The sequence below is a fragment of the Bos mutus genome, chromosome 19, assembly GCF_027580195.1.
Source record: "Bos mutus isolate GX-2022 chromosome 19, NWIPB_WYAK_1.1, whole genome shotgun sequence".
Taxonomy (NCBI): domain Eukaryota; kingdom Metazoa; phylum Chordata; class Mammalia; order Artiodactyla; family Bovidae; genus Bos; species Bos mutus.
In genome coordinates this window covers 30058434-30076765 of record NC_091635.1, presented here as the reverse complement: position 1 = coordinate 30076765, position 18332 = coordinate 30058434, and the positions used below count along the sequence as shown (strand labels likewise).

The 18332-nt window shown below is 51.2% G+C and overlaps 1 protein-coding gene across 1 annotated transcript in view; it reads left to right on the top strand.

The window, feature by feature from the left end:
• Positions 1-764: 764 nt before the first annotated feature.
• The window catches only part of MPP3 (MAGUK p55 scaffold protein 3), a 29353-nt gene continuing 11785 nt past the window's right edge, over positions 765-18332 (top strand). Inside the window, exons 1-12 of the mRNA XM_070389892.1 lie at positions 765-858; positions 1164-1240; positions 2057-2113; positions 2357-2475; positions 2643-2720; positions 3924-4004; positions 4250-4387; positions 8193-8274; positions 9782-9867; positions 11642-11716; positions 14988-15184; positions 17424-17488. Of these exons, the coding sequence (XP_070245993.1) occupies positions 2089-2113; positions 2357-2475; positions 2643-2720; positions 3924-4004; positions 4250-4387; positions 8193-8274; positions 9782-9867; positions 11642-11716; positions 14988-15184; positions 17424-17488 (946 nt within the window). The 5' untranslated portion in view covers positions 765-858; positions 1164-1240; positions 2057-2088. The remainder of the gene's footprint in view (positions 859-1163; positions 1241-2056; positions 2114-2356; positions 2476-2642; positions 2721-3923; positions 4005-4249; positions 4388-8192; positions 8275-9781; positions 9868-11641; positions 11717-14987; positions 15185-17423; positions 17489-18332) is intronic.

Genomic DNA, 18332 nt, shown 5'->3' with positions numbered 1-18332 from the left:
TTAATGCGATTCGAAGTGGTTTGAGGAGTATCTCGGGCACAGACACAGCACAATAAAAGTCAGCGATCGTCAGGACTATTTCAGAGCAGGTCCCCCAGGAGAAGCCCCTGCACACGAGCCGCCGTTTCCCGGCAGATCCACCCCCGCCTACTACAGCCGGGCAGAATCGAGCCTTGCAGTCTTCCCGACTCGACTTCTCTCTCCTTTCTCCGCTCCCCCAGGGCCCCGCGCACCGATAAATCTTTCCCAGCATCGTTGTATTGTTACAGCGAGTTGCCCTGGCGTCTGACCGGTCCTCCTTTCCGGGCCTGGGAGTCTCTCAAATCCAGTATCCCTGCCTGGGTGCTCGCGGAACCCCCAGCCCCTGGCACAGCGCCTGGCACTTGGAAGGCGCGCAATAAATGTTTGCAAAATCGAAATCTGTGTTAAGCAAGCGTCCACCTTTCAGTACTCGGTTTGTGTGTGTGTGTGTCGAGGGTGGGGGGAGCGGGGGTGGGTAATGTGCGGGCGACGGGGGCGGAGGGGAGGTTGGCTGTGTGCCCTGGTTGGGGACACAAGGCAGGGAGCTCCTCGAGGCTCGGGTGGGAGGATACGGAGGAGGGGGTACAACGCAGGAGAGCGAAGCCCAGGCCGGCAGGGGACTGGCGGTGCCAGACGCGGCGGGCGCCCTCCGCCCCTCCCCCTCCCCCCGCGCGCCCCCTTCCTCCTCCTCCCCTCCACGCCTCGCCTCCTCCCGCTCCGCCACCCCCGCCCGCGCGGCCGCAGCAGGGAGGGGCCGGGAAGGCGGAGCCAGCGGCCGCCGAGGCTCCAGGCACCCGCGCGGCTCCGGGTCTGGAGCTGAGATCCCGGCTCTCCCAGGTAGGAACCGGCGCGGGCGATGGACCACGGACTCAGGCCCGTAAGGAGGGGAGGATGGGCTAAGACCCGCCTCTCCTGCACAGGCAGCCTCGCGGCCCAGGGAACCCCCCCGCCCCAGCTTGGTGAGAGCGGGGGTGGGGGGGACTCAGTCCCCGCCCCTCCGTCCCTGGCCTCCTCTCCGCGCCCACCCCCTCCTCCATGCGCACCGCTCCTTTCCTGCCGGCCCGCATCCTCCGAGACAGCCCCCAGCGTCCCCCAGGTCCTGCCTCGCCTTCTCCCAGCCGCGCTCCTTGTTGGTCCCACAGGTTCCTTCCCAAAGCGAGCCGGAGTCCGTGCTTGGCTGCCTGGGGGAGTTGGGGGCACAGCTCGAAGGAGCCAGAGGGTGAGTCTGGCGTAGGGGGGCGGGGCGGTGGCTGGAGGGCCGGGGACCATTCTTCTGCGTCTTGGTGTCCGCGGGACTCGGGCGGGCGCTGTGGGGCTGGCTCCATGTTTGCGGAATGAATGAATCATTACTCTTCCTTATCCCCTTCTGAAGGAGGACTTTTTGAGATCCACGTGCTGCAAAACACGTAGGGGGGCCTGCCGAGATAGGGCTCCCCCCGCCGGCATAGTAGACACGACTCTCCTCTCTCCGCCTCCTCTTTACGCTCTATTTTGGGGGCAGGATCGCTTCTGGTTGGGGCTTGGGAATGGTGGGAAAGGAGGGGCTTGTAGGCCCAGCTAGGTACTTGTTGACAGTCAGCAGACTTGAGAGAAGCCCCTTAGAAGGCCACAGAGGAGGGGCGAGCTGTGAAGGACAGCACCCGCTGTCAGGCAGGGACCACTTCTCACCTGATACCCGCCTGGAAGGGCCAACGGAGTATAGATTCTGATCTACAATTTACTGAACGGCCCTCCCCACAGCCTCTGTTTCTTCATCAGGTGAATGGAAATATTAATGTCCGTTCCTCAGGGCTTTGAAGAGATTAAGAAAAATGTCATATGAAATCGCCAGGACAGTGCTTGACACATTGGGAGCACAAAGCAAGCTTGGTTTTCTTTCCTTCCTCTCTGAAAAAACTGAGTGGAGAATTTGTTCCCATCCCTTCTGTCCCCGAATTGGTCATGGACAGTCACAGTACACGTGTAATCACTGTTTGTTGATTGAATAAGCTTGCCAGAGTTTCACATCCCACCCCATCCCCTCTTTTTCTCCCAGAATCCACAGACAGAGATCTAAGGGGCACAGACATGCCGGTGCTGTCTGAGGACTCCGGTGAGTGTCTCCCGGGGCCGGGCCTGCCACAGTCCTGAAGACAAGAGCCTGCCCAGCAACCCGGGGCAGCAAAGAAAGCAGCTGCTACCGGCGTTGGCTTGGAGCCCTGGGAATGAGAGCCGGGGGGGAGAAAATGTGCCCCCGGCAGGGCTGACATACTGTTGGAAGGTCTGCTCGGGGTCCCGTGGGGCAGGAAGTAGCCACTGCATTGGCTCTACTGTGTTTTTCTCACTCCATCCTCAGGTTTGCATGAAACTCTGGCACTACTGACCTCTCAGCTGAGACCTGACTCCAACCACAAGGAAGAGATGGGCTTTCTGAGGGATGTTTTCAGTGAAAAAAGCCTCAGTTATTTAATGAAGGTAAAGTCCTTTCTGCCCCAGGAAGGTCTTTGCCTTATGCTGCCCTCTGAATGACCTGGTCTGCAGCCCCAGGCATCCTCACAGCTGTGGGTGGGTTGTGTGACATCCAGGGTACATCTGGACAGTTGTCTTGGGAGACCCCAGCCTGAGTTCGGCTGTGTTTGCAGATTCACGAGAAGCTTCGCTATTACGAGAGGCAAAGTCCAACCCCCGTCCTGCACAGCGCTGTGGCCCTCGCCGAGGATGTAAGCCCCCAGTTTCTCCTTCTGGCCTCAGCCCCTCTCCCACCCCTAGCTGCTTGCCATTGCTTAGCAAGGGACCATCAGGGCTCAGGAGCCCCAAGGTGAAGAACGTCTCCTCCCCTTCACCTCTTCCCTGGGCCTCCTGATAGGCAGGGAGAAACTGGTGAGCCTTGGACAGGGCCAGGGGCCATGGCGACATGGTGACACCCACTTACTGTGTGTTCCCGAGAAAGTCAGTTTTCCCAGCTGTGATAAGAGCAGTTCCCAAACAGTTGAGGGCTGGCGACAAGAATAGGTCAAACATGCACACTGCATATCTGTGCTTTGTGAGGCCCGATGTGAAGTCCTGGGTCCAGGGACTTGCATCTTCTTGTTTTTTGTTGTTTTGGCTGCTCCTTAGTGGTTTGTGGGGTTCACCAGGGATTGAACCCTGGGCTTTGATCGCTGGGCCCCAGGCAGTGAAAATGCCGAGTCCTAGCCACTGAACTGCCAAGGAATTCCTAGGCTTCTTGTTTTTTAAAGGAATCCTTCCTTATTTCTTGTGGACCTGTCCTAGTTGATTACTGAAGCCAGTTTCTGAATAAAATCATGTCACCCCAGCAGATAGCCTAGCGAGGGATGGGGGCAGATTCCCTGCCTTTCTTGCCTGTGAGATGCCATTAGGAGCAGGTTAGGTTGCCAGGCTCCTAGGCACAGCACTGCCTCTAATATTAGCTCTGTGACCCTAAACAAGTCATTCAACCTCTCTGAGCCCCAATTTCCTCATCTGGAAAATATGGTGAGGGTAGAGACAACAGAGCTAGATAAGCCCAGGTTCAAGTCCTGGTGGTGCTATTCACTACCTTGGGGACCTTGGGCAGAATATTTAATCTCTCTCATTTACTTCTCACCAGTGAAATGGCCAAATAATAGTACCTGCTCCATCTAGTTTGTTGTGAGAGTTAATCCATGTGAGGCAAACAGCACCCAGGAAAGCCTTCATAAATTAGCTCCCATTAGGATTAGCCTGTAGAGGCTTCTCATGCTCTCTGATCCCTGGAATGACTTCCCTGGGAGCCACAGATCTGGAGTGACTGAGGGTCCAATGCCCCCTGGTGCTGTAGTCATGGCTGGGGGGCCCAGGGAGCAGGGTTTCGCCTTGGGTGACTCCCAGGAGGCTCGCAGCAACTGCAGCCATCTGTGGCCTTCTCTCTCCTTCCCCTGCAGGTGATGGAGGAGCTGCAGGCCGCCTCCGTGCACAGTGATGAGAGGGAGCTGCTCCAGCTGCTGTCCACCCCCCACCTCAGGGTAGTCACGCCACAGTCCCTGCCTACCCACGCATCTGTGTCTCCCGGGATGGGGATAGGAGGAGTGCTTGGCCGTGAAACTGAGGAAAGGAGATTTCTGAGTTAGGGTTCCTCAGCCTAAGTGTCTGGGGAGGTCATCTCTCTGGCATGAGATCTGGGACCCTGAACCACTGCCCCCTGGCTAGGTCCCCTGCACCCCCATGTGCTTTGGAGGCTAGCCCTTCTGTTGTCTTGCTTTCATGATAGGCCATGCTCATGGTACACGACACAGTCGCTCAGAAGAATTTTGACCCCGTTCTTCCCCCTCTGCCCGATAATATCGACGAGGATTTTGATGAAGAATCAGTGAAGATTGTCCGCCTGGTGAAAAACAAAGAACCCTTGGTATGTGGTCCTTACCTCTCTTCTCCATGCTCTCCCTGTTTCCCACCCACCCACTGAGAAACCCAGGAAGGGACCCCCCCACTGCAGTCTTTGGAGTAAGTGATGGCAGCTTTGTCAAGGCTGCCGCTAGTCCCTGTGACACCACTGTGTGCAGAGTACTCCTTTCTCTGGGTAGATTCAGCCTCCCTTTGCTGTGGCCAAGCTCCTTTGTGCAGTTGAGAACCTGTACAACTGTTCAGGGCAGCCCTGATCATCATGCTCTGAACAAGAGGTTGGCAAATTATGATGCAACAGCCAAACCCAAGCCAGTCAGTGTTTGAAAATGAAGTTTTTTTGGTGCCTGGCCATCCAGTTCATTTACAAGTCTAGGGGCCCCGCCTTTACATGGCAACAGCAGACTCAATGGAATCCGTGTTGCCTGCAAAGCGTAAAACATTTATACTTGATCCTTTCCAGAAAAAGTTGGCCAACCTCTATTTTGAATTCTGAGGAAACCCAGGGTAGCAGCCATTCTTCTTTGTAGCTGACAGATTGTTATCATTGGTCCCGGTTCAGCATTGATTTACCGAGCTAAGGGACAGATTTGTTTATTAGATGGAGGGAAGTAGCAGCAGTCCAGAGAATTGAGGGCGTGCCCTAGAGAATACCACAGCTGGCCTTCTTCACTGTCAACTTTCACCAAGTGACCTCAGATGAACCGCTTCTGCACACTGGCCAGAGTTCTCCTCTGCTTTGGATTCTTTACTTTCAAAATGGGGGCAGTCATCCATCTACTCGGGAAACACACCGTGAACCCTCCTGTGTGCCAGGCACCATGTTAGGTGTGGGCAGTTCAGAGAGAGTTAAGACTTCCATGGGGTTCCCCGGTGGCCCAGTGATTAAGACTCCGTCCTTCCAGTGCAGGGGCTGCGGGTTCAATCCCTGGTTGGGGAACTAAGAGCCCACATGCTCCATGGCAAAGCCAAAAAAAATTAATAGACTTAGTCATCACCCTCTGAGAGTTTACAGAAGGTAGTAACTGGGGTGTCCTGGAAGAGGTGATGCCCATGCTAAATTTTTTTTTAAAAAGAACAGAATTTTTCCAGAGGGAAGGGGGAGAAGAAGGGCATTCTACCAGTAGAACTGCATGAGCAGAACCATGGGAAGGTGAACGGCATGGTAGATTCAGGAAACTGGCCAAATTGGAGGTCAAGTGTGACAGAGGTGAGGCCAGATCATTAGGAGAGCGTAAAGACTGGATTGTCACCCACAGTTGCTTGCCTGGACTCTGAAGGTAGTGGGGAGCCACTGAAGGGTTTTAAGTAAGAAATAAAATGGTCAGATTTTCAGTTTGAAAGATCATCTTGGCTATGAAGTAGAAAGTCACCTGGAGGGGGAGACAGAGGACTTATTTGAGAGTGGGGGCCAAATACATATGGTTCAGAGACAGAGCTTGACCTTGGTTTGTGGGAAGAGGGAAGAGGAATCCAAGAAATACATCAGAAATAAAATTAATGTCACTTTGTGACTGCCCCAGCTTGGGCAGGAATCTGAGGAGGCATCTTGGATATAAAGTGAAGGTGTCCAGCTGGGATGACAGGTGGGCAGTGGGACCATGATTCAAAAGGGGGAATAAAGAGAAACTTAGGATCCATTGAATTCAAGAGGCATGGGTGCCCGCAAGTGGAGATGTCCAGGAGATAAAGGCTTGTAGAGATGCGGACTTGGTAGCTGCCAGCATCCAGAAGGGGTTACAATCCCATCTGAGAGGCTGAGACCACCTGGGTGAAGCGTGTATGGAAAGAGACAAGGAGAGGACACGGGCCAAGTGCTGGCCCTTTAATCAACATTTAAAAGACAGATATAGGAAGACTCAGCCAAGGAGACCAGTTGGTCACTGAGAAGTACTGTGAAAGAGATGTCACCAGGGCCCAGGCTAAGAGAGCATTCCAGGGAAAGGGCAAATCAGAAGATCAGAGAGAGGAGACTGATTGTGGCGATTGAGATGGCAGCTCGCGGGTCGCTGGTCCTTTTGCTGGTGCACTTGAGGCGGGCAGGGAGTGAGTCAGAGCAGATGCCTCTTTGAGAAGCTTGTTCCGAAGGAATGGAGACTGGCATCCACTGGATGGGGCTGCCACATTTTTAATGATGGGACAGGCTTGATAATATTTTTAGAACCAGGAGAAGGAGCCACTGGGGAGGGGGCATTGAGAATGCAGGAGAGGGAGGGAGGGAGATGGAGGGACCAGCCTATCCAGGAGGGTCCCCTCCTCTGACTTGGGGAAAAGGAGGAGAGGGTGGACAGAGATGCTGGCAAGTTTGATGGTCTGAGGGGCAAGAAGCCACAGGGTTCTTAGCTGCTGGTCTCTCTTTCCAGCAACATTCATTTTATGGACTTCAAATGAAGTCAGTGATAAAGCGTGCCAGTGTGTTTGCACTTACAGCCAATAATTAGTGGTTAGCATGTCTTGCCTGGAGAATCCCATGGACGGAGGAGCCTGGTGGGCTGTAGTCCGTGGGGTCACTAGGAGTCAGACACGACTGAGCGACTTCACTTTAACTTTTCACTTTCATGCATTGGAGAAGGAAATGGCAACCCACTCCAGTGTTCTTGTCTGGAGAATCCCAGGGACGGGGGAGCCTGGTGGGCTGCCGTCTATGGGGTCGCACAGAGTCGGACACGACTGAAGCGACTTAGCAGCAGCAGCAGCAGCATGTATTGAACACTTGTGCTTAGTCACTCAGTTGTGCCTGACTCTGCAACCCCATGGACTGTAGCCTGCCAAGCATCTCTGTCCATTGGGATTCTCCAGGCAAGAATACTGGAGTGGGTCTCATTCAGGGCATCTTCTTGACCCAGGATTGAACCCAGGTCTCCCGCCTTGCAGGCAGATTCTTTACCGTCTGAGCCACGAGGGAAGCCCATGTATACTGGAATGGGTACCCTGTCCCTTCTCCAGGGGATTTTCTCAATCCAGGAATTGAACCAAGGTCTCCTGCATTGCAGGCAGGTTTTTTACCAGCTGAGCTACCAGGGAAGCCCATATTGAGCACTTACTTTGTACTAAGTGCCTGGCCTGTAATATCTAATGTTAACCTTGCAACAACCCCAAGAGTCAAATGCTTTCCCACACCCCAGAGGAAACAGTCGCAGAGAAGATGAGGGGCTTCCTTGCTAACAGAAGGCCATTGTTCTTAGTAAATGACAGAGTGGATTCAAACCCAGGGCCATTCAACTCCTGACTGCTGCCCTGCCCTGCCACAGCCCAGCCTGCCTGGTGCACGAGAGCTTGTCAGTGCCCTTCTCATCCTAGACATCATGTCTGCCGTGTTTTGGGGGCCAAGTCCTGGTCCCAAAGCTCCGCCTGGGGCATAGTTGGTTCCCCTTGGCAACAACAGAAGGCCTGGTAACCCTGTGATTGGCTCAAGGCAGGTTGAGAATTTGCTGGCACGTATTCTCCTCATGATTAAATGTCTTTGCAAGAGGCAAGGGCTGTGATGTGATAGAGAAAACACTGCATTTGGCATCCCAGAAAGCTGGGTGACCTTGAAGGTGCTTACCTTCTCTGTGCCCCTGTCGCTTACCTGTCACATGAGGCTGTGACAGCATTACAGTCGTGCTTTGTTTAAAGTGCTGTGCTATACTAATTTGAGATGTTGGTTTTATTTTGTCCTCAGCATGGCAAGGTGCCTGCTGGGCTGTCCCCCCTGGGGTGGCAGAGGGAGGAACAGGGGTGGGAGGGGGAGGCTCTCTCTGGTCCAGAGAGTCAGAGTCTGAGATTTGGGGCTGCTTCTTAGGGGCCTGCCTGCTCTGTCTCTGATGCAGGGGGCCACCATCCGGCGGGATGAGCACTCAGGGGCTGTCGTGGTGGCCAGGATCATGCGAGGGGGCGCAGCAGACCGGAGCGGTGAGTGGCATCAATGCTGGCCTGGCCACGGTCATGGCCATGGTCCCCCCAGCCTTCCTCCTTTGGTCATGGGTCTCCTTTCCTTCTCCCATTGGCTCACCTGTTCGGGATGTGCTTTACTTTGTGGGAGTCGGACTGGAATTCTCTTCTCCTTCCTAAGCCCAGTAGAAAATTTATTTGTTTGAAAATAGGTCAGGCATGGAGTCCTTTGAGGGTGATCAGGAGGGTTTGTGCATTGGCTTAGCCTGGGGATTGCGGTAGTTGAGCTTGGTAGGTAAATCCTAACTAGGGAGCAAGACACCCTTTCCTGACACCCCAGCTGCCTTAGCCAGCCTCAGTTACCATGGGAAGGGTGTTCATGTCCCTGATTTGTTTGAGTAGAAAACAAGTTAAGAATCACTGTTGTGAAACAGACTCACGGATTTAGAGAACAAACTTATGGTTACCTGAGAGGATGGGCAGGAGAGGGGATAGGAAGTCTGGGATTGACATGTAAACACTGCTGTATTTAAAATGGATAACCAACAAGGACCTACTGAATATAGCACAGGAAACTCTGCTCAGTACTCTGTAATATCCTACGTGGGAAAAGAATTTGAAAAAGAATAGATACATGTATGTATGTAACTGAATCACTTTACTGTACACCTGAAACTGACAACATTGTTAATCAACTATACGCCAATATAAAATAAAAAATGAAAAGAAAAAGAATCTTTGGTGTGTGGAGGAACTAAGTTGGGAGGCAGATCTCCTGGTGTAGGGGAGTGTTGCCCCCAAAAGTCTGGGGACCATTGTGGTGGGAGCCCTAAGACCAGTGCCTCCCATTAACAAGCACAGAAATGGCCCGAGTGTCTTGTTAAAATGCAGATTCTGACTCAGCAGGTCTTGGGTGGGCCCAAGACTTCTGCAGCCCTTCCTGCGTCCTGGGTGATGCTGCTGCTTCTGGACTGGTGTCCATGTTGAGTGGCAAATAGGGCCCCATATGCAGAGTTGCTTATCATTAAAGCAGAAGCCAACAGACAGGTGTGTCTAACACTCCTGACTCCATCTTCTCTGGCGCCCTTCAGTTTTCATGTAAAATTGGAGAAGGATGTCCTTGGAGTTATGTCTGTACACCCAGGAAGGGGAAGAGTTAATGATATTTTTAAAGAAGCAGAGGTGACGGCAGAAAGAACATGGGCTTTCTATAGCCAAGTAACTGCATCTGTGCACTGGCTCCATTATTTCTTAGCAGTGTGGCCTTGGGCAAGCTGCATCACTTTTCTGAATCTCAGCTGACTGTTTGTAAACTGGAGGGTTTTGCCAGGCTGCTGTGAGGCTGTGATTCGAGGTGAGCCACCCAGCACACCTGGGGATAAGTTCATCCCAGTCCCATCCACTACCTTTAAGCCTTGAATCTCCCCTGCTTGGGTTCTGTAGGCAGGTGCCAGAGGTGCCTAAAACTTCGCGCTCTGGGAACCTTGGACCCCTTGCTGTGCTGACGGTCAGCCCCTGTGTCTCCTAGGCCTGGTCCACGTTGGAGATGAGCTCCGGGAAGTGAACGGGATCACAGTCCTGCACAAGCGGCCCGACGAGATTAGCCAGATTCTGGTCTGTGCCGTGCGTGAGCCGGGGGTGCGGTGGTTCTTCAGAGACCCAGAGCAGGGCACTTCCTGGAGCCAGGGCTGATCTAGCCCAGTCTTCCTGTTTTCATGGGGAGACTGCAAGCCTGGTGACCTTACAGTGTGCCCTGCACTGGGGCGGGGGTGGAGGGTGTCGGGGACAGGAGGAAGGGAGTGCCCAGACCATCTGCCTCTCTCAGACCCTGTCTTCAGCACAGCCATACTCCCTACCCCCAGCCTTGTTTCCTGAGGATCCTTCTAGAAGACCCTCTTGAAAGGGTCCCCTCTTCCAAAGAGCTGAGGAATATGGAGTAAAAGGCTGTAGTGCAGGAGAGCAAGGGCTTTGGGGTCAGCTGGTCCTGGGTTAGAATCTTGTCTCCATCACGTTACAATTGTGCAACCTTGGTGGTGGTGGTGGTTTAGTCACTAAGTTGTGTCTGATTCTTTTGTGACCCCATGGACTGTAGCCCACCAGGCTCCTCTGTCCATGGGATTTCCCAGGCAAGAATACTAGAGTGAGTTGCCATTTCCTTCTCCAGAGGATCTTCCTGACCCAGGGATTAAACCCAGGTCTCCTGCATTGGCAGGCAGATTCTTTACTAAATGAGCCACCAGGGGTGTCTTGTGTAACCTTGATGGACAAGTCATCAAATCATCAAGTTTTGATTTCCTTCCCTGTACAATAGGGGTAGGGATGGTTTCTCAACCAAGGCATAGTTATCATTAGGATGTAAACATCTGGAAGAGGGCATTGCATTTCACAACTGCGAGGGGATTCTAGGGTAGCCAGTGCTGGGATGGAAACAACCTTCTCAGTCCATTCTGGGAATGGAAGTCAAAACTGAAATTATAAAAAGCCCCTGTCATAGTTCTGACCTCTATAATCCTCAGGCATCCTCTTCCAGCACGACACTGTTTGCTAACTTTTAATGGTTTGGGGGGGGCGGAAATGAGATGAGATCTCAAGTTCGGAGGCTCACTCTTTAAGGCCCCCACTATAGGGGACCCTGGTTGCAGGCAGACCCTTCAGTCTTTCTGCCCCCTCTCCTTTTCCCCTGGTTCTGGGCACCAGTCTCCATTTTCCAGAGTGAGGCGGGATCAGGGACAGCATTGGGTGAGATGTGCTTTAATGGGCCGACACGTGCTTCCCCATGGGCCCCCACGTGGGGTGCAGCATCTGTCTCTGGTAGAAGGGAGGGGGACCCGAGATTGGGGAAGATGGAGTGGCCTGAGACTGGGGAAGATGCAGGTCAACAGGGAAGTGCTGGTTGGGAACCAGCCCCAAATCAGGCAGGAAAGAGGAAAATGAAATTGAACGATGATATGAAAATAACCCAAGAGAAAAGAAGGGCAGTGCTTGGGGGCACTAGAGGTCAGAAGGGAGAGAGAGAGCTGTATCTGTTGTCTGCATTGTTCTCACGCTCTCATTTAAAATCTTCTGGGGACTTTCCTAGTGCTCCAGTGGTTAGGACTCCACGCCTTCAATTCTCCAGGGCCAAGGTTCAATCCCTGGTCAGGGAACTAAGATATTGCAAGCTGCATGGTGTGGCCCGAAAAAAAAAGAGAAAAGTGTTCTATCCCTTTGTCCCATAAAAATGCTTCAGTTAATTCATCTGGGTGCCACCACTGAAGGGCAGGTCATAGGGGAGGCTGCACGTCCAACTTTCCTTCTGCATGTGAGTTTCCAGATCTGGGAGGTAACATGTGATGTCCTGGAGGGTGAGACCTGGGAGATGATATGGTCATGTGCTGTCTCCTTTCAGGCACAATCCCAGGGATCCATCACCCTGAAAATCATCCCAGCCACCCAGGAGGAAGACCGCCTAAAGGACAGCAAGGTATGGCGGAGCTGAAGGCAAGGGAGTGGGCAAGGCGGGTGGTGGGGGTGGTGGGACTCCAGCCCTGTCTTTGAAACAGTCACTTGGGAAGAGATCATCCATCTGGTCCTCGGAGCAAGTGCTCGGTAGAGACCTGCAATTCAGTCACCAAGTGATTCATTTGTACCCCATCTCTTCTAAACAGGATTTGACGTAGCTTACTAATAAAAGACAAGAGTCTTCTAATTGAAGTAGAAAAGCCAGGCCATGAAGAGGAGGAGAAGATACCAAATGTTCCGGCTTCAGGCCCAATTAAGTAACTGCCATTTGTTTAACCTAGTGGAGCCTACCTTTGGTGGGCACCTGCTCTGTGCCAAGCGCCCTGCCAGATGCTGGAGACCAGGATGATTAGTAGCTTAGAGGTTTCCTGGTTCAGTAGGGGAGGCTGGGGACCCAGTGTCTCCTTGTTACGTGATAAGTGCTTCAGGAAAATTCTGTGCAGAGTTCTCAGTTCAGTCGCTCAGTTGTGTTTGACTCTTTGTGACCCATGGACTGCAGCAGAGTTCTAGGCACTTTCTTTTTCCCTTCACTGGGTCCTCGTTGCTGCATGTGGGCTTTCTCTGGTTGCAGTGAGCAGGGGCTGCTCCCTAGTTGTGTTCACGAACTTCCCATTACAATGGTTTCTCTTGTTGCAGAGCATGGGGCTCTAGGGCTCAGTAGTTGTGGCACATGGGCTTCCCAGACCGGGGATCGAACCCGTGTCCCTGCATTGGCAGGTGGATTCTTAACCACTGGACCACCAGGGAAGTCCCTAGGCACTTTGGAAGGTGGTACATAATAGGAGGGTTGGCAGTGAGCCTAGAAGAAGAGGGAGAAGAGAAGGGCGGGCAGAAAGGTCTGCATAAGCGGCGGCTCACAGACATGGCAGGGGAGTATGAGGTCCATGAGAAAGTGCATTGTGTGGGGCTCCAGGAGGAGGAAGGGGGTGTGCTGGTGAGGTGGGTTAAGGCTCTGTCTGAATGGCCTTGAATGCTTTGTTCAGAGTTTTGGCATTTGCCAGTGACCCCAGGAAACAGCAGAACAGGGTTGGGGAAGGGAAGGTAGCCAGTGCAACAAAGGGTGTCTTCTCAGCAAGTTACCACCGCAGACAACCAGAACTTAATCCTGCTTCAGAATTCGGCGTCCCCTGTAGACCATGCCTCCTCCATTCCTCCTAACAGCTGGGAGAGCTGGGGAGGATGGGAATCTAGATACCAGCTCTCACCAGGCTGTACCCCAGGGGTTAATTCCCAGCAGTTCCTCTCTGCTGGATTAGGGGAGAGCAGATCCCAGTGGCTGGAGGAAGTCATTAGGCAGTCAGGGTGGGGTGCACTGAAAAGGTGAGGCCCCCGGGGAATATGGGAAGGCACCCCACAGGCCAAGTAACAGCCTCAGAGGCAGTGAGAAGCTCCTAAAGGTATTTAGTTTTTTGGTATTCTTTGCTTGTTTGGTTCTGAGAGGGAAGTGATGGAAATCACATTTGTGTTTTACAAAGCTCCCTAGGGCAGTGAGTGGAGGAGGGTGGAGATGGGGTTCTGGGCACCTGGTAGGAGTCTGTTGTAAAAGCCCAGGTGAGAGATTGTTAAGCCCTGAGCTGACGTGGTGGTAGGGAGGATGGAAGAGGCATTACTCTGACTTCCCAGTAAACTTGGATCTGAACTTTCTGGCAGCCAAGGCAAAAAGGAGAACATAATGAATTACATACTTCTCTTGGAAGATGGAAGGAAGCATGCTGATTTTTTCAAGAAAACTAATTTTCCACCCCTACCTCCCAGAACCAGGAGCAGGAAAGATAAGGCATGAAAACACTTGGCATAGAGTAGATGTCAGTAAATATTTTGATGAATGGCAATTAATAGCAGACAATGTCTTTGATGGTTTTTTTTACGTAAATGAAGAAATCATCTTCATATGACGATTTCTTATTTGCACCTTCAGTTGAATCCCAGGGCACACATAATACCCGATGGAAGGTTGTTCTTCCTGGGACAAGCTGGTATGATCTCCATATGCAGCTTCAGGTTCTAACTTGATACAGGAAGAGGATTTGGTTTTCCTGGAGGACAAAATGGGTAGCCTATCTCTTAGTCCATCCTTTCTGAATATTTTTCTTTTAGCTAGACGCTTGGTCAGGGCTGGCCGCCTTTTGAGTGCCTGGGAGCCTGGTGACATGTATGGCTAAATGAGGGTCCCTGTCCTCATAATATTAATATACGGCCAGAAAATTCATACTGTCGTCTAACTGAATCTCTTTTTCTTGGCACCTAAAGGATTTGGATTTGTCTAAGGAAAACCTCTGGCCTTTTTTCCCCTATTTGTTGTTGAAGCAATTGGGCCATAATGATTTGGAAGTAGGAATAAATAAATCCATGCCACTGAATTATAGAAGAGAATGAAGAAATGGGACCAAATGCTGTTCCCATCCTGTTCTCTAGAGGGATGGCTTCTGGGTACAGAAGAGAGCTGGGGGTTGGCCAAGTATGTGACTGATGAGACAGGGCTGAGCTGTCAAAGACATGACTGTCAATTACCCACTGAAAAGTGATGATGAAGAATTGGTAACAGTAGTTTCATTGATATTTATGTTCTTATCAAAACATCTAGACTACTTATTTAACAGATGGCTGCTGACATCATTAGCGGCAGTTAGCATATCAGAAATAACATTTGAGTTAGAAATTGTGCTTGCCTTTGCTTTTTTGCTCCCAAGACTAATGGTTGCTTTATGTAGGCTGAGAGGCTATTGTAAGGTTAATAAGAAGATGTTTAGGTTGGAAAGGGAAATCCGTGAATCGTTTTCTGATTCTTTCTTTTTTAAATAGCTTAGCAAGTTGATGTTTTTTAAAGCATTTATTTATTTATTTGACTGCACCGGGTCCCAACTGCAGCGATCGGGATCCTCCTTCCTCTCTGCAGCCTCATGCAGGAACTTTAGTTGTGGCAGGTGAACTCTTAGCTGCAGCGTGGAGAATCTAGTTCCCCAACCAGGGATCGAACCCAGGCCCCTTGCATTTGGGAGAGTGGAGTCTTAACCACTTTACCACCAAGGAAGTCCCCATTTTTTTGATTCTTGATGGATTTCCCTTAAAAATGATCGAAGAACAGTAAGAAAATAGGTGTGGTGGGTTTCTGATTAGCCTTCTATTCTGGACACTGCTTGTTCTTCCTAATTGTGAACAGCCTTCTTCAGCTTTCCATGTGGCATAGACACGTCAGTGCTTTCAGGCCGTCTCACCTAGCTCCTCCCCTGCAGGTGTTCATGAGGGCCCTCTTCCACTACAACCCTCGGGAAGACCGGGCCATTCCCTGCCAGGAGGCAGGACTGCCCTTCCAGCGCAGGCAGGTCCTGGAGGTGGTGAGTCAGGATGATCCCACGTGGTGGCAGGCCAAGCGAGTGGGGGACACCAACCTTCGAGCTGGCCTCATCCCTTCCAAGCAGTTCCAGGAAAGGTGGGTCTGGGGCGTGTTGTAAGGGGGTGTGGTTCTAAAGTGGCTGGAGGCGTAAGTACATGGCAGAGCCCCAAATCTCTGCTAGCAAACCCCGGGGCGGGGGTGCCCACGGAGTGTCCTTCTGTAAGCAAAGTACCAATTGTGCCTGTGTTGGTTCTTCTCTCGTCATCGGTAGTGATGGCTATTTGAGATTTTAGTCAGTGTATATAAATCTGTACTATATTAAATTAATGTATATTTTATAATGCCTACTTGGGCAAGTTGAAAAATAAAATGTAAAAATACAGGAGAGGAGGATAAGGAAAAGAAAATTACCCAGTCTCACCACTATCTAAACAGCATAATTTCTTTCTTTCTTGTGCCTGTTATGTGAGTGGTGTGTATAGAATTTGAGGTCTTGCCTTTTCTTTTTTTTGGTAACTTAACATTTTGACATGAGCATTTCTAACATTACTATAGAATAATAGTATTTATTCCATACTATTAATTAATAGTGAAGAGTGTCAAAGTGAAAGTCACTCAGTCATATCCGACTCTTTGAGACCCCGTGGACTACGTAGCCTGCCAGGCTCCTCTGTCCATGGAATTCTCTAGGCAAGAATACTGGAATTGCCATTCCCTTCTCCAGGGGATCTTCCCAACCCAGAGATCAAACCCAGGTCTCCCACATTGCAGGTGGATTCTTTACCATCTGAGCCACCAGGGAAGCCCAATTAATTGCAATATAATATTAATTAATGGTAATATAATATTTCATCAGGAGATGTACTATTTATTCACAGGCAGCAACTATGGTTTCTGCCCTGCAGGAGCTGACAGTTTAGCTGAAAAGTCACAAGTGGTTCAGATGAACACTTCATATAAATGTGATGGGTGTGAGGGTGGAGGATACCAGGTCTTAGCAGGAGCACTGGCCCTAGTCAGGGCCAGCATGAAAGGCTTCAGGGAAGAAAGGTCATACCTCAAGTGATTTCTCTTCTTCCCTGTGGCTGTACTTTGAAGCTGTCTTCAATGTTTCACTGCTACAAGGCTGTAATAATTATCTTGCATATAGTCTGGTCCTCACATTTCAAATTGATTCCTTAGGCTGGATTTCCAGAAGTGTAAACCCTGAGGGTGTGGCATTTACGCCTGCAATGCCTCTCCTGAGATTTGTAGCCCTCTTCCACTTTAGGGGTGTGGACTGACGCTGTATCTCCAAACCTCAGGATTCATCCATTTCAGTGGCTCTCCTGGTGTGGTTCCCAGGCGTATTAGCATTCCCTAGGAATTTGTTAGAAAAGCCAGTCCCTGCCTGGGCCCTGCCCCACATCTGCTCAATCAGAGACCCCAGGGCCAGAGTCTGAGCTCTACGTTCTAACAGATATTCCAGGTGATTCTGAGGGGCTGGGGTTTGAAGACTGCTGGTCTGTTTCCTCAGGGCAGCCTCAGACCCATCTGCATCTTTGGCTTCACAGGTTGTGGGGGAAGGTGCTCTAGCTGCATTTAATTGTGGAAATCTAGATACCTCCAGGAGCCCTGGGTATCAGCTCAGAGATGAGGCCTTGGAAGCTGCTTCTAAAGTGCCAGGCTGTGTCTGAGGCTATGGGGCTCTTCTGTTTGATGGTCGCCTTCCTCATCCTGTTTGCCATGTGAGGCTCCGTGGAAGTCACCTACCCACCCCTGCTGCTTCGACTCCAGGCCATGCCCAGTGCTGGAGTGTGCTAACCTTTACCATTAAACACAATGTTTCTCTAAAAATAAATAAATAAATAAAGTGCCAGGCTGAGCTCTCCACTGGGCTGGGGAGAGGGTGGTTAGGGCATTAAATTAGAGTCACTTTCACCCTCGACTTCTCCTAAGAGTCATTCTGCTCTTTTCCGGCTTCCTCAGAGATGGGGAGGCTGGGTGACTATGGAGAAGGGGCTTCCTTTCCTTGAGAATCAGCTTTGGGAAAGTAACAACCAACCACTGACCATGGATACTGGGCTCTGCCCCCTCTGTGTATGAATGACCATCTTAGGCTGGGCAAGCATCTCTCAGAGCAAGAAACTTAGTTTTTTCCTCACGAACCTGTGAGCACCTGTGCAAATGTCCCTCTGCACTGGAACTCAGTGTGAAGCCAGGAGGCCCTTGGAGTGCCAGGCTGCACCCCACTGTGGGATCTAGGCCTTGGTTTCCTTGAGTTTTCCAGAAGGTTCCCTCTGACTGGTTCTCTAGTCCAGCTCATTGGCCTGCCCATCTCCTTTTGTCCCCATAGGCGATTGAACTACCGGAGAGCCACAGGCACCCTGCCGAGTCCCCAGAGCCTCAAGAAGCCCCCCTGTGAGTAGTCTGGCAGGATGGCACTTCAGGGAAGCAGTTCAGGGAGGAGCTGGGGTTAGGACCCTAGGACCCTGGGACGTCATGTGGGGAAGAAGCAAGCGCTAGGCTGGAGCGGGTACTCCTGTCTGAGCTCTGAGGCTTCCTGAGGGAGGAGGGGCTGGGGAGAGGGGTCAGGAGGAGAAATGGGGGTAAGTGGTGGGGAGCTATTCCCTGGAGAGGAGCTACTATATTGGGGGCCCATAGATAACACTGCAGGGCATGATGATGTCGCTTCCAAAATCGTGTGCAGATCGTGGGTGTTGTGTTGTGTCTGTGAGAGGCTCCATGGCTTTCCTTAGATCCCCAAGGGGCCCCCTGACCTTGACAACATAAGAACCACTGATGCTGGAAGGGGTTAGAGATGGCTGTGAGTGATCTCACGCCTCTGTGTTAGCAGCCAGATTTGGTAAATAAAAGAAAAGGACTCCCAGTTAAATTCAAATTTCAGATAAACAGTGAATCAGTTTTTAATATAAGTATATCCCATGCAATATTTGGGACATTCTCATGTAAACACGGCTACATTTAAAATGGTTAACCAACAAGGACCTGTTATATAGCACATGGAACTCTGCTTAACGTTGTGTGGCAGCCTGGATGCGGTGGTGGGGGAGTTTGGGGGAGAATGGCTACATGTATATGTATGGCTGAGTCCCTTCGCTGTTTACCTGAAACTACCACAACATTGTTAATCGGCTAGACCCCAAAACAAAATAAAAACTTTAAAGCTTGGAAAAAGAAAGAAAGTAATTTGGGACATACTTATACTAAGGAATTATTTATTGTTTATCTGAAATTCACATTT